Source organism: Ammodytes marinus (genome assembly GCF_949987685.1).
Source record: "Ammodytes marinus genome assembly, chromosome: 4".
Taxonomy (NCBI): Eukaryota; Metazoa; Chordata; class Actinopteri; order Uranoscopiformes; family Ammodytidae; genus Ammodytes; species Ammodytes marinus.
The window spans coordinates 5,644,943-5,670,615 of NC_137233.1; the positions used below are offsets into that span (position 1 = coordinate 5,644,943).

The following is a 25,673-nucleotide window of genomic DNA, read 5'->3' on the forward strand; positions in this document are numbered from 1 at the left end:
CCTATGCATTATGGGATGAGAAAGAACTTGAAGATCTCATTTCTTTAGTTTTCTCCTGGTGGTTTCAGTTCTGAAAGCCAAACTAACAAATGCAGTAGTTAGTAGACGCTAGAATAAGAAGTAGACCCACAGTCTGGTCTGGCCCGGGGCATAAACACTAGAGTAGACCCACAGTCTGGTCTGGCCCGGGGCATAAACACTAGACCCACTCAGCCGACAGAGCGCGTAAATCAGGGCCGAGGAAACAGCTTTATCACACTGCCTTTCCCTCCTTTCTAAAGAATTTATATCACTTTTTTTTTAAGATAATTTTTTGGCATTTTCAAGCTTTATTAGACAGTACAGAGTTGAAATGGGGAGACAGAGAGAGAGGGGGGGATGACCTGCAGTAAAGGTCCACGGGTCGTAAACTTTCATACAAACTTTCTTAAAAAGATACGCACTATAGCTTTAATTTGCATACAGTCACACCAGAAAATTCTGTGTCATGAAACTACAGTTACAACACTTCAATCTCTCTCTCTCTCTCTCCTTCTATGTCTCTCTTTCTCTCTCCTTCCATGTCTCTCTTTCGAGGAAAAAAATGTGCTGAAACCACATCCAAGTTCCAAACAGCTGTTCCCTAACACGCTTACATCATCGCCGCCTCTCAAACACATGTTTCATTTCCTAACCGATAATCTTCTGCTGAACAGAACAGTCCGCGCCTCGGGGTGATGCCACACTGATGTCAGCTCACACACGGCCGGACACGCGCCCAAAAAACACTTACTGTCACACACAGGCACACAGACAGACAGACAGACAGACAGACAGACAGACAGACAGACAGACAGGCACACAGACAGGCACACAGACAGACAGACAGACAGACAGACAGACAGACAGACAGACAGACACACCCACACAGCCCGTATTACCTAGGCTTTAACAGTAAAATCTTTCCGACATTTAAGGTTTTGAAAACGTTTTTTTGACAGATATTGACATCAGTTATTATTACACAACCGGCTGCAACAGAACATTGTTAAATTATAACTGTGAACTCCCTCAGGATAGATAAGAATTCAAGACAAAAACACAATACTGAAGTATGTGTGTGTTCAAGGTTTGACCCATGACACACACACATTCCTGAATCGTGAGATCATTACCCCACCCACCCAGGGTTACTAACACCCCCCCCCTCCCCCCATGGATGGTGGCAATGGAACAAAAGCCCCACACACACACACACACAGTCTCTCTCTCCCTATACTACAAACATTATTCAGCAAACACCTAATTTCAAAACACACTCACCCTTCAAACTGATAGCAGGTTAGTTAATAGCCAATATTTCACTCAACCACACACACACACACACACACACACACACACACACACACACACACACACACACACACACACACACACACACACACACACACACACACACACACACACACACACACACACACACACACACACACACACACACACACACACACACACACACACACACACACACACACACACACACACACACACACACACACACACACACACACACACACACACACACACACACACACACACACACACACACACACACACACACACACACACACACACACACACACCTCCAGGTGTATGACATCACTTCTGTGCTGTGAGACTGATCACATGTCAACAGTCCACGTAAAGATCATCATTATCTAAAGCTAGTCTCTCAACACAGTCTTAACATCGGGGTCTTTAAGGTCTGCGCACATTTATAAACCTCAAGTGCCACAGTTTGGGAGAAACTTTCTTTGTACCCGTTTATTTCAATGTATATTTGTCCCCTCAATACAATAAAAACACTAAATTCTACCCAACGTATCTATTACATAAATGCCACTAATGCCATTCTAAATGAAAATTTAAAAAACTTAAAGGCCTACTTCACCGGTTGGAATATGAAGGTGTATTGAACTCTGAGATCCTATGAAGTATAAATGTGCAAAAAAAATTGAAATCGGATCATCCTAGCCTGAGAAAAGGCAGAAAGAGTGTTTTATGGTCTCACTGTCTAACCCTACATTTCTCTGTCTGTGACCTCTTTCTATACTTCATAGGATCTCCGAGTTCAATACACCTTCATATTCCAACCGGTGAAGTAGGCCTTTAATGTAGAACAAGCCAATGTATTCACCTGCTATTTGTTCATAACATTTGTATTTGGGTTGATGCCACCTCAATCAAATGTTTATATTACTTTATGCCATAGTCTGTTTGAATACTCTATTCTGATTGGCTGGAGAACATTCCATAGGTGTGGATTAACCCCTGATGTATGGACACCTAGATGGAACCGTTAACATTCTGTCCACTTTAATGCATCGCCGCTGATTAAACTGTGTATTTATTTTCAGCTTTCAAAAAAAGTGTGTTGAATGTTTGAGTTACCCATAGTAGAACTAATATATTTTTAAACCTGCAGCGTGTAGAATTTTGGGTTTTATTTCCTAGCAGATTTTGTAGAAAGTAATTATAATATCCATAAGTACATTTAATTTAGTGCATAATAGCTGAATTTTTTTTTTATTATTATTATTTTTTTCCCTTAGAAAGGGTCTCATATATGTCCATATTTCTGCATATTTTGGACCAAGGCCTAGTGCCGCCATCTTGAAAGTGTCATCAGATGCATTGTTTAAAATTTAGAATTGTTCTTGTCCTTGAAGGCCACTGTAGCTTCTGTTATTATTCGAAAGGGTTGGGGTTACCCAGGGAGTGTTGCATTCTAGAACTTTGTAGAACTTTCTTGATGATGTCATATTACACACTGCACCTTTAAATCAGTTTTTACGTTTATCATGTGGCTTTAACCCTCAGCTTTTAGTGTAGAAATCCCACTAACTCAACATTGCTCACAGTGTCCTTAGAGCCCTGTAAAAAAATATGTTTCTAATACGTTTTTTGGTGAACTGATCCTTTAGGGCCCTAGTGGGTTTTAAAAAAATCACTTTAAATTTACGTTCAAGGTTCCAACAACATGTTTGAACCGTTTCCCCCCCGTATCATCATGTCGGCACTCCCAAAAACTGTGGCACCCTTTGATGACATCACTGCATGATGCATGGCTGTAATAACGGTGCTGCTTAATACGAGTCACACACACACACACACAGGGACAAACACACACACACAGTTCAGAAAGGGCGATCCCATAAAAGAAAAATACTCAAGATTACAGGAACAGAGTAGAGAAGGAGGCAAGAGGCTTTTTAATGTCTTTGATTTGGTTAATTAGGGTCGAGCGAGATTCTGAACCTGTGTTATTCTGTCTCTCTCTCTCTCTCTCTTTAATCTGGTCAATGGCTGGGCTTTAACAGCTGTCGTGTGTGTGTGTGTGTGTGTTAAGATCAAAGATTAAGAAAAACTTGCCCTCCATATCCTCTTCTCTTTCATAAGGCATCAAAGCGAATGAACTTCAGAAAATAACCTTTAAAAAAAATATATTTAATTGAGTGAGTGAGTGAGTGAGTGAGTGAGTGAGTGAGTGAGTGAGTGAGTGAGTGAGTGAGTGAGTGAGTGAGTGAGTGAGTGAGTGAGTGAGTGAGTGAGTGAGTGAGTGAGTGAGTGAGTGAGTGAGTGAGTGAATGAGTGAGTGAGTTTCTGTAGAGACGTTGGCAAAGGTTTTAATGCCGAGACCGGCTCATAAAAGGGTTTTTATAGATGTGGTTAGGGGCCAGACTTAGATCAGCCTTGAAAGTATACATTTGGAAATAAATTCTATAGTTTAAAGCTTTGGACCCTTTGACCACATTACGAACGAAACTGAAGTCGAGAAAGAAAAACCAAATGTAATCAATCGCTCTTGTTTGAACGGGACAAAACAGCAGGTTTTAATACTAACAACAAGATTTAACTGAGACTGCGGTACAGAAAATGTACCGTTGTGTTGACAGCATATAAAAATTATATCTATGAATAATGTCTCAGAGAAGAAAGACTGTGGCCATTTGATAGTACACACACACACACACACACACACACACACACACACACACACACACACACACACACACACACACACACACACACACACACACACACACACACACACACACACACACACACACACACACACACACACACACACACACACACACACACACACACACACACACACACACACACACACACACACACACACACACACACACACACACACACACACACACACACACACACACACACACACACACACACACACGCCATTTGATAGTAGGGATTGAAACACTCTTGTCAACATGTCAGAGTTATGTATATAAACTGCAATCAGATTTCAGATTCACGCGTCTCCCAAGCGTAAACAACAATAACCGCAAACTAAATAACACAATCACCGAACACAACACCAGCCCAGAAACACAGTCTCCTCCGACGACTGCAACTTAAACTCTTCATCAAATAGACTTTAGGATTATTGTTTTAAAGCAGCGTGGGTTTACAGGTCACAACAACTGAGCATAAGGACCATTAAAGCTGGGGTATGTGATTTCTGATTGGTCAAAGTTAACATGAGCTGTACACGTTGACCAATCAGAGCGAGGCTCCGATTCTCTGTTCTTATTGGCTGTTGGGACTGTCCATTCACTTTGGCACGACTTTGTTGGTGTAGAGCGTGTCAGGGAGGGACCATAGGGGGAGGGACCAAAGAGAACAAGTGGAGCGGTTGAGGTATTTGAATTCGATTCTCTATCCCAACTGCCATTTTCTCCCCAAATCCTCCACCCCAGCTTTAAGACCAATTTCAATTAGGGTCATAACAGACAAAATATAAAGTTCAACGTGCAAAGAATAAAACCGTTTGCACCTGGAAGACAGCGCTACAGGAAGTTTAATATGTGGAAATAGCCAGAATATAAAGATGAAAACATGACAACCACAAGAGAGCTGAGTAACCAGAGCTGTGCTGCCTTGTCATTAACACACACACACACACACACATCTGGCATTACGTGTGCAGGCATCAACAGGACACGCACTGACAAACACACACACTGCCGCGGTTAGCCTCACATGACCTCACCCTGCTGGTTCCCAGGCTATGATGTCATCAAAACCAGACAGACCATGTGGCGAGGAAGAGAGAGATGAAGAGATGATAGACAAGGGAAATACACACACAAGAATTGACGAAAAAAATTGAAAATTAACTGTATTAGCTTTAAAAGGGGAAAAATTATAGCGCTACCATAGATGGTATAAAAAGAAAATGAGGTTGAAGGTTCCAAAGCTCCAGAAAAGCTACTTAATCTAGACTAACGACGAGATATTGTTTAGTCAAGTTTTCAGGTTTTAACTTTAGCTGCTTAACTTATCTTTTTGGATTTTTTATTTTTTTTTTTAAACCTTTATTTATACAGGTAAATCCCATTGAGACCGGAGACTCTTTTTCAAGGCAGACCTGTTCCCATTGACACGTTACCATTCACACACACATACATAGCAGGCTAACTATCGACATTCACACGAGTCAAGGTGGGTGAAGTGTCTTGCCCAAGGACACAACAACCATGACACAAGTGGCAGGGCGGGAATCGAACCGGCAACCCTTTGATCATTGGCCGACCCGCTCTACCACCTGAGCCACAGACAATATGGAGAGATTCTGAGATTCTGATTCAAACATGAACTGGAGATTGTTTGGGGTTTTGGACTGTAGTGCAAAAGCAAGACGACTTATGATGATTATGAGGGACATTTCTTTACCATATGTTTTGTAGAGACCCACATGATAAATTGATTACTTCAGGAAGAGACATCAATAATAGTTGTTGTTGTTTAAAACTGTATATAAATACTTTAAATCAGGAACAAACTGAAAAATAAGAACACGATTACAAATTGGACCAGATGCTTTAGCTGGCAAGTTCCATTAGGCAGTTCAAATAAAAAGAGAGAGGAAGAGTTTGAGATGTTTGAAGCGGATCCAGGTTTTAAGAGGTTCACCACAGTGTGTGTGTGTGTGTGTGTGTGTGTGTGTGTGTGTGTGTGTGTGTGTGTGTGTGTGTGTGTGTGTGTGTGTGTTTAAATATAGAGGTTTTGAGGGTTTTATGTATGAAAGAGACACAGCTGTTTTTTGTTGGAGTGAAGCGTCTCAGTCAGTCGGATCATCATCATTAACAAAATATTTAGAGATTGTCTGAGTCGTGTCTGTCTCATCTCCTACCAGACAACAGTGTGTGTGTGTGTGTGTGTGTGTGTGTGTGTGTGTGTGTGTGTGTGTGTGTGTGTGTGTGTGTGTGTGTGTGTGTGTGTGTGAGAGATTACAGTTCCCACATCAAAGACTTAGACGGCAGCAGAACAAAATGACACCAGCGATTTGATGACGACCTTTAAGACAAAAATGTCTACTGTGAGACACAAGGATGACTAGTACATACAAGGACATAAAGAGGTGTGTGTGTGTGTGTGTGTGTGTGTGTGTGTGTGTGTGTGTGTGTGTGTGTATGTGACAACAGACAGAGCCTCTGTCTAGCTGTAGAAAAGGTAACATGAGAATAGCAGGGATATAGACTTTCTCTCTCTTTCTCTCTCTCTGAATACCTTGTATTGTGGGACAGGATCTTATAGGAGTGAAGAAATAAAATACACAAAACCTTTCTGTGTCTTGTGTACACATACAACAGCTTTAAGGTAATTATCAAAACAGAGATAATCCCATCATCAGGTCATTCTGATACAAGAGGAATGTCCTTAAAGACCTACTTCACCAGTGGGAATATGAAGGTGAATTGAACTCTCAGATCCTATGTAGCATAAATGTGCAAAAAAAATAATATATAAATCAGTTCATCCTAGCCTGAGAAAAAGGCAGAAGGAGTGTTTTATGGTCTCACTGTCTCTCCCTACGCCATCCTACCACCCTGCATTGATGCTTTTACAGTGTCCCGACTAACTCCAGCTCAGTGTTTTTTTGACAGTGTAACTTGTAACCTGAAGCAGTTTTATTCTTTCACCACAGAAAATGTGTTTCTTGTTCTAAACAACCGCAAGTCAAGCGTCTTTAAACCTCCCAAACCCATCCGTCACTGGTGGGTTCCAAACATCAATTCAGAACCTTTTTATCAGAGTGTGTGAGTGTGTGAGTGTGTGTGTGTGTGAGTGAGTGTAATCTTTCTAGTTCAGACCTTACTGCGGCTGACGTGAGTTATGGATCTCATTATCGATCTGTTTGCAATTACTATCGCGGTGGGGAGACAGAGACCATCTTGACAGACGCAGTAAAAAGGAGAAAGCAACGCTGATGAAATGGACTTTGAAACCATTTTATCTGGACAGACAGACGGCTGCTATTCCACTGGCTAACACAGTTCAGTTGAGCTGTAGAACATTATAAAAAGGGCTGAAGTGTAAATATGGAATATAGAAGCAACTTACAGGGTTATTCCTACACACCCCCCCCCCCCCATTTCAAAATTCCATGCTTTTCCAGACTCAAATTTCCAGGATTCTCTGTAGAATTTTCAGTCCATATTTGGGATATGAATACAATTAGTTAGATGCTATGATGCTAATAAGTTAACAAGCATCCTACTAGTTGTATTCAGATGCAATTTATTCTATTGATTAGTGTCATGTCGCTGGATATAAATTCTGATAATCATCGTACTATAACCAGCAAGCTTGATTAGTTGCATATCATCTGACCAGTGTATAGCATTAGGTTGTGTGTGTGTGTGTGTGTGTGTGTCTGTGTCTGTGTGTGTGTGTCTGTGTGTGTGTGTGTGTTAAGGTAAGTTCAATTAAGTTGCTTTATGTATCAATATACACAAGGCTACATTGAAATATACTATTCAATACACTCAATCACACTCCAAGGGGGACCAATAATGTGTTACATTATTTTTTTTAAATATATTCTATAGAGTATAGGGACAATACTCATGAAACAGAAACATTTTCCATACTAGTTTATTTTTCCCATACTTATCCTTGTAAATTACTCAAATAATAATAATAATTACTCAAATAAAATTCTATACTTTTCCACACTGCGTAGAACCCTGAACTTTCATGGAGTGAAACCGAGTAACTGAAACAGACAGAAGTAAAGAAAGAGGAGCTTAAAATAGCTTTAGTAGTGGACTAGCTCCAGCCTTAGTGACGGAGCTGTGAGGTCTGAGAGAGAGAGAGAACATGGCCAACTCAAACATACGAGACTTTCACATGGAAGACAGAACATTGGAATCTTTGTCGCTGCTTTTTCCAAAGGAAATGAAAACTATTTATGAACTTCCTCATGTCTGCACCTCGGCTCACTGACATTTTATTTTGTTTGAACGTTTTTAAGCTTCAGTTTAGTGTCTTGCATCATTAGATATAGAGTTATTAAGAGACAGATATTCCTCTTAAGAAGTGTCATTTCAGCCATGCAGTTTGGTACAAAGTCACTGAAATCTTGGACTGATGGCAATTACATTTTGTCCACACGTTCATGATCCCCAGATGATGAAAGTTCAAGGCTTGGATGACTTTCAAAATTTACATTAGTGGTTTTGATAATATCTCAACCCCTGTAGGATGGATTTGCCATAAATTGTCCATCATATAAATTGTAAGAAGTTTTATATACATAGATGGAAATGTATCCATGCAAATGAAGTGGTTAAAAATGTCCCTGTATAATACCATCTATACTTTGATAAGCTCCGTCATCATCATCGTCATCAATTCTTCCAATCCTTAGTCCATATTAAAGCTAAAGAACGTTCGGTCGGACTGAATGGAAGCAGCCTTGAGAAGCCTGAACCTGTTCATTTAAAAAGGGACAGTCATGATTTCTGTTTATTATTTTCCAGGCTGCCCCGTGCAAGCTATTGTTTCCAAACATCTCTTGTTTACTTGTTTACTAATTGTGACCAAAATGACGCTCATGAAATGTTCACACCTGTTTAACTTTACAACAGAATATGTTCCAGCCTAAAAGCTAGAACTAGTCAAATCATCAGATAAACAAAGTCACTATATTGCTGCCTGTCCCGATCTCTTCCATTAAGTTCTCAGGTATTCTCTCTTATCTCCCATCTTTCCCACAGACACCTGAAGGCACCAGGAGGCAGCTCTGGGTCACTGGAGTCATGTGGCACTTTCTCTTCACACAGCCACAGAGCCACACCCCCTTCACTGGCCTCCAGCCAATCACTGGCTTTGTTTACACAGGTTACCGGGACAACGGGCGGAACACACCTCACTCCCACTCCCACTCTGACCTTGAAAATTTTTTCACTCTCCTGTGAAAGTGGTGAAAGTAAGTGTGTGTGTGTGTGTGTGTGTGTGTGTGTGTGTGTGTGTGTGTGTGTGTGTGTGTGTGTGTGTGTGTGTGTGTGTGTGTGTGTGTGTGTGTGTGTGTGTGTGTGTGTGTGTGTGTGTAGCCCCTATTCCTTCGTCCGCCTCTTTGTCTCGATAACTATTGTTCTTTATTTATTGTGACACAAGACACCAACATTGTTGCACAATCAGTTTCAGACGAATATTTTCCCTCAACTTTGTATCAGTGAGAGTTTTACTGTCTTTGTGCCGGACTCTCTCTCTGTGTCTCTCTGTGTGTCTCTCTCTCTCTCTCTCTCTCTCTCTCTCTCTCTGTCTCTCTCTCTGTTCAATAATAAACCAGCTATACCAACGTTGTAGACACTTTTTTCTTATGTTAAAAAAGGTTGAGTCAGGGATTCTGGAGAACGCTTGTTGTCAAAATCACTTGGTCAGAATTATTTTGTCATAATCTGTGAATTTCTCCTCACAATCTGCTACCAGTCCGTAATGTGTGTGCGCATTAAAAATAAATCCAGTGTTAATACACAGCCTAGACTCTGTGAATTTGTACTGTATGCAAACAAAAAGGGTGCCCACAGTAGCAACCAGCATACCAGTTTACAGAGCCTAGGCTGTGTATTTATTAACCCTGGGTTTTTTTCCCACCACACACAGTATGTGCGAATAGCGGATTTGTTGATTTGAGGGTTTTGTTTGGCCAGTTGCCACATAATAAATATGAAGCTACCTGTTGAATGAGGCCACAACAACAACAACAACAACAACACACAACCACATGTGGTAAACAAAGTCAACAAGCCAAAGTCTATGACCACAATAAAAATCACAGTGCAGTAGAATACCTTTCCTCCTGTCACATTAAAATGTAAAACAACACTGATACTCCTCATATTACTAGTATTACAACTCAGGGCAGATTCTCAAACTCTTAATTATCCTTCAGACATTGTTTATATCATGTCCAGTTTTCAAAAAATGCTATTGAGTTACTGTTACTATAGTGTTTGGAAAACAAATTCAAAACAATGTTATTATGTTCATTCCACTATTTAACACTTCCCGTATTATAGAACAGAGGGATTGAAATGTCAGTGAGCGTGGTGCGTTCACTGACATGCAAGAACTAAGAGACACAATGGAACAGACAGGAGCTTTAACATAAACAACTTTAAGGACTTCCCTATTCAAAGGTTAGCTTGTTCTGAGAATTGATAGCTTAAAGAGGTAGTCAGTGATTCTGGAGAATGCCTGTCGTCAAAATCAGTGAATATCTCCTCACGATCCCGCTACCTGTCCGTACTGAAAAAGAAAAAATCCAGCATAACTAGAAAGCCTATGGCTCTGTAATCTGGCATGTCAACAAAGGGGCCCACCAGCTAGAAACATGCCTGCCAAGCGTTCTCCAGAATCACTGACTCAAACTTTAACAAATAGATCAGCACATAAGCTTCCAAAAATAGAAATTTAAACTGTATGACATGTTGGCCTGTTTGTGAGTGGAAGAGTGAGAGTGACAAAACCTGTAAACAGAAAACATTTCAGGCTAGAGTTTCAGGGAAAACCGAGTGAAGCCTGAATGAACACACACAAACACGCACATACACAGTCAGTCATACATCAACACTCACACACACACACAAAAACACTCACACACACACACACAAAAACACTCCAACCCACACACGATACTGAAAGACCGAAACATCTGTCAGCCCTCAGAGTTCAACAAGCCGTGCTCAGCAAATACTGTTGACACACAGCACCATGGCAACCGAGTGGCCGAAAGAGCGAGTGGGAGCATGTGTGTGTGTGTGTGTTCAGTGGTTTCTTGCCCAGGACAGGAGCAGCCAGACGGTCAGTTAGTTAATATGTCAGAGAGAGACAGAGAGAGAGAGAGAGAGACAGAGAGAGAGAGAGAGAGAGAGACAGAGAGAGAGAGAGAGAGAGAGAGAGAGAGACAGAGATAAACCAGAATCAGGTTTCTTGCTACTTGGAAAAAAACTGATCGGTACTTGTTATCAATAGATAAGAAATGGAGTAAGAGAAGATTTCTGCATGTCATCCCTTTCAGCTCTGTCTCTACATCTGTCAACAAAACCCCAAAATAATCTTTAAAAAAAAATGTTGGATTGGTGCATTTTGCCAAATGACTCAAACGCTGACTGTGCGATTTAGTGGTTGTATTTTTTGAGGTGGGCGTTCGTGCAGCGCTGATGTTAGTATGAAAACAGCCTTACTGGGCTAGAAAAGTCTGAATACTTAATTTTCTCTGCAGCAGAAATAAACACACACACACACACACACACACACACACACACACACACACACACACACACACACACACACACACACACACACACACACACACACACACACACACACACACACACACACACACACACACACACACACACACACACACACACACACACACACACACACACACACACACACACACACACACACACACACACACACACACACACACACACACACACACACACACACACACACACACACACACACACACACACACACACACAGAGAGTTAGAACAAAAAACACCCAAAAAGGGTTCTAAAGAAATGGTATTCACTGAATCCCTGCTGGAAATTACAAAAGGTAACACATGTGTTTATAGATGACTAATATCTGTGTGTGTGTGTGTGTGTGTGTGTGTGTGTGTGTGTGTGTGTGTGTGTGTGTGTGTGTGTGTGTGTGTGTGTGTGTGTGTGTGTGTGTGTGTGTGTGTGTGTGTGTGTGTGTGTGTGTGTGTGTGTGTGTGTGTGTGCACGTGCGTGTGTGTGTGTGTGTGTGTGTGTGTGTGTGTGTGCACGTGCGTGTGTGTGTGTGGCTTAAAGCTACCGATCCCGTCGGGCCTGTTCTCACCTGGTTGCCCGCGCTTTCAGTGATACAAGTGGTAAATCATTTTTTTTTTTTTAAAGATTATTTTGGGGCATTTCTTACTTTATTGGACACATTTGGAGAGAAAGAGTTGAAATGGGGAAAAGACATGCAGAGAACGACCCGGGCTGGATTCTAACCCAAGTCTGCTGTGAAGAGGACTGAGCGTCTATCGAGCGGGTGGGGGGGGGGGCTCTAACCACTACACCACGAGCGCCACCCCCACAAGCGATAAATTAAAAGTAAATTTTGTCCCACGTAGCTTTAAATTTGTAAACTTAAGGTGCAGCAGTGTGTTAAGAGAATTTGCATTTTCAGAACAGACTTGGTAGAAATGGAATATCATATTCATAACATACATAGGCTATGTTTGCAGTTTATTCATCTGCTAATACTCCCGATATTACACACCGTACCTTTAAATAATGTAAAAAATTGATTAAAAAAAAAGCTAGACAGTGGCTTGGTGGTTGGGATTTTACAGTAATGTTGTGGTTTCTTGTTTGGGTGTTTCCCTGGAAGTCTCATAGCTTGTTCTAGCGGACGTGTCTAATCGCTGGTGTTGGCACTGTAAACCCTTGCATTCCACACGCTTCATTGGACCATGTTTAGCGTTATGGCCCCATAAAAAGTGACATAAAGTTAGTCTGTGGTATTTCTAATCGTCATTTACAATGTGTTGGCATTTACAGCTCCGGAAAAAATTAAGAGAGCAGTCTGGATTTTTCTAAAAATCTTTATCTCTACATAACTTATTGAAAATGCTCTAAATGACAGAAAATGTATTGGAATTTGGTAGAAATGTTGTCAGTAGTTTATATTATAAAACCAAAATGTTCATTCTACTCAAACATTATGCCTATAAATAGTCAAACAAGAGATACTGAACATTTGGAGTCTCTACATTTTTCAAGAGCTGTATTAGCTCCTAGTTTTGGCTTTCCAGCTCATTCCCAGTCTGTTTCAGTGCTCAAGTTAGTGTCGAATGCAGTCACACCCGCAGGCAGCTGAATTAAGACAACACGCTCTGATAAACACAGTGTAAACTACCTGCCACACACACACACACACACACACAAACACAATACTGACTGTGTGGTTAAGAACGTGGAACATTTCACTGCCATAAAACCAGGTATTTTTATTAGGAGTTGGTAGAGACACAACCAGAAATAAAAAGGTATAACAGGTATCAGAATTCTACTTTTGTGTTCAAAGTCTATTCAGCTGACTCCAAGCAGACAGAAAATACATTATGTAATAACGTTTTCAAAGACATTCAGTTCTGCACTGCCTCCACCTCTGATTATAACTAAGACTTTCTTAATACGTTGTTTAAAGTAACTCTTTGCTGTCTGTTGACGGAGTAATTTATTAATGGACAATAAGAAGCTTCACAAACAGCCTGAGATCCTTCCAGCCATGATGCAACTCACCTGTCTGCACAAGTGGCTGCCTCGCCAACACCCTTTCTACACAACACACACACACTCATACAAGCAGACTCACACACACACACACGACACTCACACACACACAAGCACACACTCATACAGCACATACACACACACACACACAAGACGCTCACACACACACACACAATACGCTCACACACAAACTCATACAAGCACACACACACACACACACAGACACGACACACACACACATATTGGCAAACGTCCAAACAATCAGGTAAAACTCTGACACACACTAAATGGGTTTTGCAACCTTGTGTGATAAAGTCTTAGTCAGACTGTGCCACGCATCGCTGACATTGTGTTGCCGATGACGACGTGTTTCAAAAAATCTGCTACAGAAAAAAAACTCAACTTCACTTCTGTTTGTGAAACATTTTGAAGTCAATTGTAACTTACACAATCAGTGAACCAATTTAATACGTTCATATGGAGTTTTTAGGTTGGGACAGGAAATTTCCAACAGCCTGTTCAGAAGAGATCCAACAAGGACCAACTGCTGGACTCCAAAGTTAACTGTCCATATTCACTTTTAATGCAACAACGTACTCATGGGCACATTTTCATCTACAAGGCGATTTTAAAGAATATTTTTTGGCATTTTCAAGCTTTATTAGATAGTACAGAGTTGATGTGTGTGGGGGGGAAGAGAGAGAGAGAGAGAGAGAGACAGAGACAGAGAGAGACAGAGAGAGAGAGAGAGAGACAGAGGATGACCTGCAGTAACGGTCCACGGGTCGGATTTGAACCCGTGACCACTGCAACGAAGGCCGGAGAGCCAATGTGGTACACGCTCTATCCACCACCGGAGCGCCCAACAAGGCGTTCTTTTTTTTTTTTTTTTTAAAGATATTTTTTGGGCATTTTTATGCTTTATTGATAGTGCAGAGAGACAGAGGTGAAATGGGGCAGAGAGGGGAGTGACATGCAGAGAACGACCGCGGGCGGGAATCGAACCCGGGTCTGCTGCTGGGCCCGGCCCGGGGGGCCACGCCCTACCAACTGAGCTAAAGGCGCCCCCACAACAAGGCGTTTCTTGAAGTAAACCCCCATGTTCTTTGTCATTCTATATATGCCCCGATAATGTGTTCACGGTCTCAGGACATTATGACATTCTTCAGAACTGTTGTCTGTCTGTGAGACGCTGAAACCACTTTACATATTAATCTCAAAATTGACACATGTGTTGTTGTCTTTCTATCAGTCAGTGTCGTGTAGACAAAAGGTGTGGGGCCTCACCAAGGGGCCCCACACAACCACAGCTATCCTCTCACACACACACACACACACACAGAGACACACACACACACAGACACACACACACAGACACACACCTCCTTCCCACGCTCCCCCTCTCTCTCTCTCTCCCTCTCTCTCATAGAGCTGAGGTATCTGACAGACTAATGTTACCCGTGTAAATAGATAAATGTGCTGGATACTTTCCACTCACTCCAGCTGAACAGATTCTGACTCACTGAAATTCACATACACCTAGTTTTCCTCCTCCGCCCAAAAGGACAATAATGTTTTTTTTTTGTTTTTTTTAAGATTATTTTTTGGCATTTTCAAGCTTTATTAGATAGTACAGAGTTGAAATGGGGAGACAGAGAAAGAGAGGGAGAGAGAGGGGGGATGACCTGCAGCAAAGGTCCACGGGTCGGACTCAAACCCGGCCGCGACCACTGCAAAGAAAGGCCGGAGCCAATATGGTACGCGCTCTATCCACTACACCACTGGAGCGCCCCAAAGGACAAGACACAGAGTTCAATACACTGTCTGACATGCCATCTATCTAACTAATGCTGAACTAACAAAAACACACACACACACACACACACACACTTCAATACAGTGTCTGACATGCCATCTAACTAACTAACTAACTAACTGAACTAATAGACCAGCTCAAATTAAAATCAATTACAATATACGTCATTCAAATGTATTGAATTTTCAACTGAAGTCTGTTTTCGTATATGATTGACTGAAAGGTCCATCTCTGAAAGTAGAAACACCACCAGCGTTACCTCACCTCAGAATGTGTGTGTGTGTGTGTGTGTGTGTGTGTGTGTGTGTGTGTGTGTGTGTGTGTGTGTGTGTGTGTGTGTGTGTGTGTGTGTGTGTGTGTCAGTCCCACCCAGTCGTTTCCTTTCTACTGTGGAAAAATCGAACCTCTCCATTTTTACATCCCTGCTCCACTCACTCCCATCACCAAACACTCACAGCCGCACTGTTTCAGTTTACACAGAGAACTCGGTTCAGGTGAATTAAAGCTAGAATGCGTAACTTTTTAACATAAATCAATGTCTGTTACATTCAAGCCATCGGCAGACGAGTTGACACAAAGTTGATTAAGCCTATCAGCTCCACAAAACTCTCTCTGAATTTCTCAGTATGGCACCGTTTGCAAACTGGTGTCGCCCCCCCCCCCCGACACTGGTGCAGGAGCTCAGAAAATCCCAAGAAATGTTTCAGTAGTTGATTCTACTGCTAAGAAAAAAACCTGGACGTACAGCGGAAGATATAAAATCCATGTGCAATCACCTGAAGGCTTTACCTCATGTAGAAGCACTAACAGTGTTGTAACTCATAATTCCTCATGGGGGCAACATAAGTTACGCAATATAGCTTTAAGTATAACAACTTATTCTGCTGAATCTAGAAAAAGCTCTGGGCCCATTTCTAAACAAAGTGGTCTGACCAACGCAGACTACAATGAGCTGTCGTGGAAACAGTCATCTGTATGTTTATGTCTGATTCTGAATTTCATTATTTAGAACAAGGGCAAACAGTGCTATTCATCACCACACACACAGCGAGTGAGACAGGTCTACCCCACAGGCAAAAAATGATGTCACTTCAATAAGTTTGAGATTGTTTCTTACAAAAACCACTGAGTGTTGTTGTGTTTCAGTCACTGTCTTATAGACAAAAGGTGTGGGGCCTCACCAAGGACACACACACACACACACACACACACACACACACACACACACACACACACACACACACACACACACACACACACACACACACACACACACACACACACACACACACACACACACACACACACACACACACACACACACACACACACACACACACACACACACACACACACACACACACACACACACACACACACACACACACACACACACACACACACACACACACACACACACACACACACACACACACACACACACACACACACACACACACACACACACACACACACAGAGATAACATCTTCGACCTCTTGGTGTTTTCACAAAACAAATTTAAAAAGACCAAAACTCGTGAATTAAAACAGAACTTATAGCCGTAATATCTGACTTCTGAGACCACAAAATAAATCTAATTATTTAACAAAATGCTACAATAAATCAATAATTCAGTACAGAAACGCTTCTCGTTTGATACAAGCTAATCAGAAACAGTTAACGATCCATGTCCGGGTGATTGATGGACCAATTAAAGTAAACCGTCAGTCTGCTGGGTTGAGGCCAGACAATGTTAATTCAAATCAGATGTGAAGTAATAGCTAGTAGTGATTCAGAAACAACAGTGTGAATTATTTTGATCAACTCTGCTCTCCTCACAAAAAAAACAAAAAAAAAATGGGGGTGTGTGTGTCTGTCTGTCTGTCTGTCTGTCTGTCTGTCTGTCTGTCTGTCCTGTAACACAGGTGTGTCCTATGCACCCACAACATGCCAAAACTGTCTATCTATGGCCAAACCCCATTCAGAAATATGTCAGTTTAACGCTGATGTTTCCAATACAATGCATTGAATCACTCATTTCAGTAGAGACTGATACAACTCATTTTATCTCAGTAAATCATAATCTAATGACAATGAAAATTCTGATTTTGTTGCAGTACTCAAAGGCATCTTTTACATCAATGTTATGTTGAGGTGAGAGACAGCAAGAACATGGTAAATTGAGGTTTTCCAATAAATAAATTATTTTATTGTTGGTTATGTATATGCCGATTTGAAATTAAGTTCCATATATATATAAAAATGCTCTAATAAAATAATATAAGTTTGTTTAAATCACTTAAAAAGGCGGATCAATGTTAAACTGCGTGATTGTTGAACAGAGTTTGGCCAAACGTTAATGTCCTGTCACACCAAAGTGTCGCATACACAGACGCCAACAGGACACAAACAGACTCAAACAAGACTACATCTAATTCAAACGTGTAATATAAGTAATAGTATTTCTTCTACAACGAGAGGACATTTCATTTTATTACCAGACTAGTTTTATGATGCTGAGCAATGTGGGAAACTGGGACACAAATGAAAGGACAAAAGGTAGGGATTGGACTTTGGCTCTCCTGCTTGAAGTGCAAACAAAGCCGGCATTGTGAAACACACGTTAAGAGGGTTTTCAGAGGCGTATTAAGTCACTATTTACCTCGACTCTAAACGACACACCCAATAGCGCTAAATGCAATGGAATACCAACTTTTACAAGTAGTTTACAAGCGTTCCACTGCGCCGTCTGACAAACAGCCAGGTGGGCGAGAAAAACGATGTTCACAACTTTAAAAACCTAGATTTTTATAAAGAACGTTTGTTTAATTTTGTCTAATATGTGCGCCGAATGTAAGAACGAATTAAACCGATTCCAAACGTATAATTTTAATTAATGTGTCACATATATTTAATGTGGGGAAACAATTTGACTTTGAAAAACGTTTTATTGTTAATGGAATTCCGCACATTAAACTTCAAACAAATTGTGTTTTGGGCTATAAAACTGGGAAAACTTTACCGGGAGAAGCTATATTAGAAAAGGCAGCATGTGTGTCATGCGTAGAGCCTTCACTACCATGCAAACTTGTTTCGGAGTGGTCAGGGCCGATTATATGGAGCATCCTAAACTATGAATGAAAAATATAGGTATCTTTGTTGTGTATATTTCGATATGATATACAACTGGACTGAAGAAAAAGTAATAAAAATGTTAAAAAAATAAATAAACAAATAAATAAATAAAAATTAGTGCAAATAATAATAGCCTAAGAAAATTTAAAGTAAAAATAAAAAAGGACTTAATTCCCTTTTTGGCACCACACCACATTCACACCACTCACTCACTCACCTATGGAGACCAGCTTTATGCTTTCCTTGTCCAGGAACTCCAGGGCTACGGACACATTTTCCAGTTTCATCTGCCTGAAGTTGGGTCTCGGGTGATACTTTCGGAACATTTTCTGGTGGCTCAAAACCTCCAGGAGCGATATGAGCCTAAGCCCGTCTCCTAGGTCCAGTTGCAGGTCCGCGATCCGCTTGTTGACGCACTTCAGGTGCTCGTTTATCCACCGCGTGAAGGTGTTTTGTTGGATTTTCTTCCATGGTGCGTCTTCGGCCAAGTCCCTGTCCGTAACAGGCATCTTTACAGGCTATTTGTGTGTCTCCTTCTTGGCTTTTTTCGTATTTTTTTGTAGTGCTAAGGACTTTTTGTCTAAGGTTTGAATGTGTGGGAGAAAGTGTGCCGCAGCCGGTGTGAGTGTGTGTGCGTCCTAGCAGCAGACTGAAGTGAAGTGAAGTTTGTTTGCTGTTTTTTCTCTGCAGCTCATTGAGAGACTGATTGGCTGCTGCTGCTGCGTTCATGTGCGCTTTTGAAAGCTCGGAATCGGAAACTTCTTCTTCTTCGTTCAGGTATTTCTGTAGCTGGTATCCTTAAAGCTACGTTGCATTACTGCCGCCCTCTGGATTTTTAACTTAAAGGTATCACCCATAGACTGTGGGGAAAAGGCCATGTGGGTTTAGGACCTGTATAGGACTTTTTTTTTTTTTTTTTTAAATATAAGGCTGTATCCAAAATATTTTCTGTAAAAACTTTGAACACTAATATATTTTAAAGATGAAATTAAGATTTTAACCATTATTTACTATCTATGATTTTAACCCTGGCTTTGTCCAACATGTACATTTTAGTTTTTTTCAAATAATTAGTTAGAATCAGATATTGCCAGATTTGCATATTTATTTACACATTTCAGGTGAAAAAAAACAACAAACAACAAAAAAACTGAACAGTCAAATTTAGAATTATTTAGAAGAAAAAAAATATGAGACTGTTAGTGAATATAATGTCTTAATGATAAAGAAATATATATTTTTATGACAGATTATTGTCATGGAGATTTCCTTCAAGATCGAAGAATTTGCTATATGAAGCAAACTCCGCTTTTAATTAATTTATTCAATAATTTATTTGATAGTAGGCTAGTTGATTAAAGGTGCAGTGTGTAAGGAAAGTTCTAGAATGCAACGCTCCCTGGGTAACCCCTCTCCTTTTGAATAATAACAGAAGCTACAGTGGCCTTCAAGGACAAGAACAATTCTAAATTCTAAACAATGCACCTGATGACATTCCAAAAACATGGATTCCTCCATAAGACCTCTACCTGCTCAATGTACAAAATGTAATATTAATATTTGTAATTTTCCGCTCAGGAGGATAATTCAGATTATTGGCAGAGGTGATTTCACACCAATGAGGACATATTTATGAATGAGGATATTGATTTTAGCTAGTAACTTACTTAAAATGTTACACAGTGTCCCTTTAACTATTTTTTGTAACTTTCCCAACATCAGTAGATATGGGAACCTTTTGAATGTCATATATCAACGTCTATGCCCAAAGCACAAATGGTCAAAAGTCGCAGACCTGTGTGAGTCAGGAGGAGTTACTGTAATTCTTTCTACATGTTGCAACCGTCTGGTAAAGATGACATCATGCTACTGCTGCATGATTGATGCGTGTTTGTCGTGTGAACACATCCAGGTAATGTCACAGTTCACACACACACACACAAAGTCAGACACACACACCTACACACAGTCAGACAGTCACACACACAAAGTCAGAAACACACACACACACAAAGTCAGAAACACACACACACGCACACATGCAGAGTCAGACACACACACACGCAGTCAGACATACACACACGCAGTCAGACACACACACACACGTACGCAGTCAGACACACACACGTACGCAGTCACACACACAGGTCCAGGCCTGTTTAATGGTGGTTCCCGTTACATGACACACACCTTCCTGCTTGAATCAACAGTTGAAAAGTTACAAAGTACATTTACTAGAACACTTAAAACATGAGGTAACTGTACTGAACAAATTGAACCTTCAACTTAAAGGTGGAGTCAGCAATTCAGGAGAACGCTTGTTGTCAAAATATTTTTGTCAATATCATTTTTTTTTTTTTTTTTTTTTAGGACAGTGCATATTAATCAACATGTCAGCAGAGCATCAATGTAAATATGCCGGAGTTAGCATAAATGCTAATTCGCATCCGTAGTCCTAAGGCAAGTCATAATACAATACATCAATATACAGCTACATGAAACAATTTTACAGTTAATTCACAACTAACACTGAATATCTCCTCACAATCTGCTACCTGTCCGTACTGTGTGAGCTGGAAAAAAAATCTGGTGTCAATACACATCCTAGGCTCTGTAAACTGGCCTGTTGATAGTGGTGGGGCCCCTCCTGAATCACTGACTCCACCTTTAAGTGATCTGTATGAGAATTAAAGGTGCATTATGCAGTTTCAAGGAAGGGGGGATTTGTTTACATTTACAGAGCCGGCTGTTAAGTTTACAAAAACATTCACTACATGTTATTCTTAGTATTGAATCATTTTATCATGATAAATCAAAAAAAAATATTTTGAGGAACTTGGTACCAGATGCAAGACTAGAATATGACTGTAAACCAAACTGTGGGCCCTGCTGCTGTAAACAACAACAACAACAACAACAACAGTGAAACAGTAACTTTTCAAGAAGCTTTCTAACTTCAAACAGTGTTCCAGGGATCACATTCTTCCACCTGGAAAGTTTGTTTATTCAGTTATGAGAATATACCTTGGAAAATGTTCACTTCTTCGACGCACCAAAAGTTACAAGTGCACCTTTAAAGGATTGTGATGTGTAATACTGTTGTTTCTAGATTTCTTGATATGATTTCAGTTATTGCAGTCGTGTGTATGTATGTGTGTGTGTGTGTGTGTGTGTGTGTGTGTGTGTGTGAATAAATGCAAAGGAAACAGGTTTTTGGTGGGTCAGCTTGCTACAACTTTATTCCAAACATTTCTCTGCATATTCAATACATCATCATTTTCCTCATACTGTCTCTCCTCTACAATAGCTCCCTCTCAATATCTCTCTAAACAGTTTTAACAAAATAAGTCTAGTAGCACATCGTTTCAATAACATTTTATTTTACAATTCTCTCTCTGTATGTACTGTAGTGTTTTTTATTTTATTTAATCTTTAAAACATCAGGAATATTTGTTCGTATTTTATTTTATTATTTATTTTCTTTTTTTAAACACGGAGACAAGACAGAGAACACGAACGATGACAAACGCTGCTCAAGAGTCCAGAGTGTGTGAACCGACACACACTCTATTGTTCACCAACACACACACACAAAGACACACACACACACACACACACACACACACACACACAGAAATACTTGAATGTGTTTAAAACAATTCAGAAATGGCGGAAAGTGTTTTTGAGTTTGTGTCGAGAAGCTGAATCTTTTTCCTTCACAGCTCAAATGGATCGACGGGCGGAAACTACACATAACGTTTTTTTTTTTAAATTGTTCTTATTTCTTTACCACTGGTGGCTACGAAATGTGACGTTTCTCCCGAGGGAAGTCCTGTTTTGTGAAATCTTAACTGTACACCTGTTTAATGCTAATCTTAAACAGTCTGGTAAATGTCTACACCAATGTGTCTGTGGCCCGGGATACTGTATTTCACAGAGGGCCACTTTAACAATCCAAATACTTTCAGCAAAATCCCTCCGGTTACCCCCCAAAAATCGTCATCCAGCTGATTGGAAATGCTGTAGTGAAGCCACAGTAAAGAGATTGACATAAAATAATCAACTCGAGGTCCACTCACTGGCTTCTCTCAGAGCTTTTTAAACAGAATCTCAATGGCTACTTGTTCTTCTCACTGTATCGGTTAAAGGCGGAAGTTAGAAGAAGTCAAAAAGCTCTCCAAAAAAGCTGGTAAGACACTGTGCATCACCAAGGTTACAGCTTCTCTACACACTCCAATACAACGTGTGTGTGTGTGTTCGTGTGTGTGTGTGTGTGTGTGTGTGTGTGTGTGTGTGTGTGTGTGTGTGAGTGTGTGTGCGCGGTTGTGTGTGTGTGTTTGCCCACACACAATCACAAACTGTGGTGTTAGTTAGTTACATCAGAGGCACTTTGACCCCCAAAAAATAAAATTAACAATTATAAAGAAAGAAATCTGATTTGATTTGATTTTTTTAATAATAATTTGGCTTCAAGTTTCGATCCCCTGAACCCCAAAAAACTCCCCTGAAAAGAAAAAAATAAATCAACGAAAATATTGTGAAAACGGTTTCCCAACATGGCGGACTAAAAACCAGAACAAAACAGAGCCGGATTTCGTTAAAACCGCCTCGAAGTGAATGAACACTTTCCAACAGTTTCAGGTACATGGGAACTACACACCTGATACAGCCTGGATGAAGAGTTACTGTTAACGTGATTTATGCAGTATTTTAACGTGGATTTAATATGTTTAACTGATTTATAAGAGATTAAGCTATTGTGTTGTATTTTTTTGAAAATATCAGAAGTCTCAAAGAATACCTCAAAGGTATTGTTACTGCACTGATTGAGGCAGTTTTTCATTCATAAATCTTTTACTCTGATGAGGGGGAAAGAAACAGTAAATGCGGTGATATTTTTGGAATAAAAACAGCCAAATTTCAAGATTTAAGACTACATTGCCATCAAATATGAAAAGCTAATATCAAAACATAATTACATTGATCTATGAAAGATGAGAGCGCTGATCTGGTACGAAGAATCTAATGAGTTAATGTTAAGCTGAATATAAAGTACAACCAGTTAAGACCAGTTCTGACAGAGCTGCAGGTAAACACTGCTGGGTAACAGACTCCAATAAACAATGAAATCTATCACAAGAACTTGCAGATGCCACTTTAAGCAGATGCCAGTTTTCAGTTTTAGTTTTCATCCTTTTGTAGGTTAAGAAATATGTCCTTAATTTGTTGTTATTGTCCTTTAATTTTTTAGGGACCCCCAAATAAAGTATTTAAATTTGAATACAAAATTGTTATTTGATTAGTGTGGACTGTGTTACTCAATGAGGACTGAGGCTGTTGGAAAGTGTTGCGTTCGCTGACATCCCGTTAAGTTTTTTTTATACAATGGGAACTAATTGATGCAAACGTCACTTACGGCAGGGTGTTTTTTCGTGTGTATTTTCGCCCTGTCGGATAAAACGATTTGTTACCGAGAAAAAAAATCAGCAGAGAGACAGAAAACCAAAAAAAAAAAAAAACTATAATAATAATTCTGAAAGCCCCCACCACAGCGCAGAGAGAGAGAGCCGCAGAGTTACCACGACAACACAACTCTCCGCCGCAGAAAAACAACAACAACACACAGAAAAAAACAAAAATAAAACCATGAAGAATCTGACTCCTCTGTAGAAACCACAACCTTTATATTCCCTCTACAATTATGTACAATTAGACTTTATACAAGTAAAGCAGTGATGCTCTCCTCACTGACAGCGCTCTGTGTGTGTGTGTGTGTCTGTGTGTGTGTCTGTGTGTGTGTGTGTGTGTGTGTCTGTGTGTGTGTGTGTGTGTCTGTGTGTGTGAGAGTGTGTCCCCCTGTGTGTGTGAGAGTGTGTGTGTGAGAGTGTGTCCCCCTGTGTGTGTGTGTGTGTGTGTGTGTGTGTGTGTGTGTGTGTGTGTGTGTGTGTGTGTGTGTGTGTGTGTGTGTGTTCTAGGTGGAGCTGCTCTTGGAGAGGTTGGGGTAGAGGACGGCTGCCGTCACGGCGACCATCACTGCGATGACCGGCATCCAGGGACTCCAACCGCTCTGTGGGAGAGAAAACGACAGACACACACACAGACACACACGCACACACACACACACACACACACACGCACACACACACACAGAAACACACGCACACACACACGAAAATATAGAAAAACAGTCAGGTTAAAATGCAAATATATGAGTGAATTTTTTTATTTTTTTTTTTTACACATCAAACTGGACTAAAGAGTACATCCAGGAAGGAGAGAATAAAAAGAGGAAGGGAAGAGGATAGAGAGAATAGGATTGCATAAAAAAGGAAAAGGATTTAGAAAGAAGCCAGGCATAAGAAGCAACAGAAGTCCAAAAGATCATATTTATTTAATTTTCACGTTATTGATCCAATTTGGATAAGTGCTCGAAAAGTGTGCATACTTGTTTATTGTTAATTAATAAAAGACAATGAGAATGCATCAACACTGTCACTGAACATCAGTGTATGAGCTCAACAATTTGGACTAATTAAAAAACTGAATCGTCAAAATAGGATAAATTATGAACAAAAAAATAAATTAAAGGGGCAGTGTGTAATATGGCATCTAGAAAGTTCTAGAATGCAACGCTCCCTGGGTAACCCCACCCCTTTTGATTAATAACAGAAGCTACAGTGGCCTCCAAGGACAAGAACAATTCTAAATTCTAAACAATGCACCTGATGACATTCCGAAAACATGGATGCCTCCATAAGACTTACCTGCTCAATGTACAAAATGTAATATTAATATTTGTAATTCTCCACTCAGGAGGATAATTCTGATTTTTGGCAGAGGTGATTTTACACCAATGAGGACATATTTATGAATGAGGATATTGATTTTAGCTAATAAATTACTTAAAATGTTACACAGTGTCCCTTTAAGAAGTTCAAGTCAATCTATAAAAAGTTGTTTTCGGTAAAGTTGCTGCTCTCACACGACAACTGAGTTTCCCCCTTTGTGGCACATGCACGGGACAATACAGTCATCTGTTAATTTAATGAGTCACACTTGTGCTAATAATTGGTGTTTTGCAG

At 40.3% G+C, this 25,673-nt stretch overlaps 2 protein-coding genes across 3 annotated transcripts in view; both read right to left on the bottom strand.

Moving 5' to 3' along the window:
* flnba (filamin B a) overlaps window positions 1-19,257 on the bottom strand; it is a 70,512-nt gene extending 51,255 nt beyond the window's left edge. For both annotated transcript variants that reach the window (XM_080026792.1, XM_080026791.1), the window contains exon 1: window positions 18,809-19,257. In XM_080026792.1, coding sequence (XP_079882918.1) covers window positions 18,809-19,100 — 292 coding nt within the window. In that variant the 5' untranslated portion in view covers window positions 19,101-19,257. The remainder of the gene's footprint in view (window positions 1-18,808) is intronic.
* Window positions 19,258-24,028: 4,771 nt separating this feature from the next.
* slmapa (sarcolemma associated protein a) overlaps window positions 24,029-25,673 on the bottom strand; it is a 62,309-nt gene continuing 60,664 nt past the window's right edge. The window contains 1 exon segment of the mRNA XM_080026419.1: window positions 24,029-24,658. Within this exon segment, the coding sequence (XP_079882545.1) occupies window positions 24,563-24,658 (96 nt within the window). The 3' untranslated portion in view covers window positions 24,029-24,562.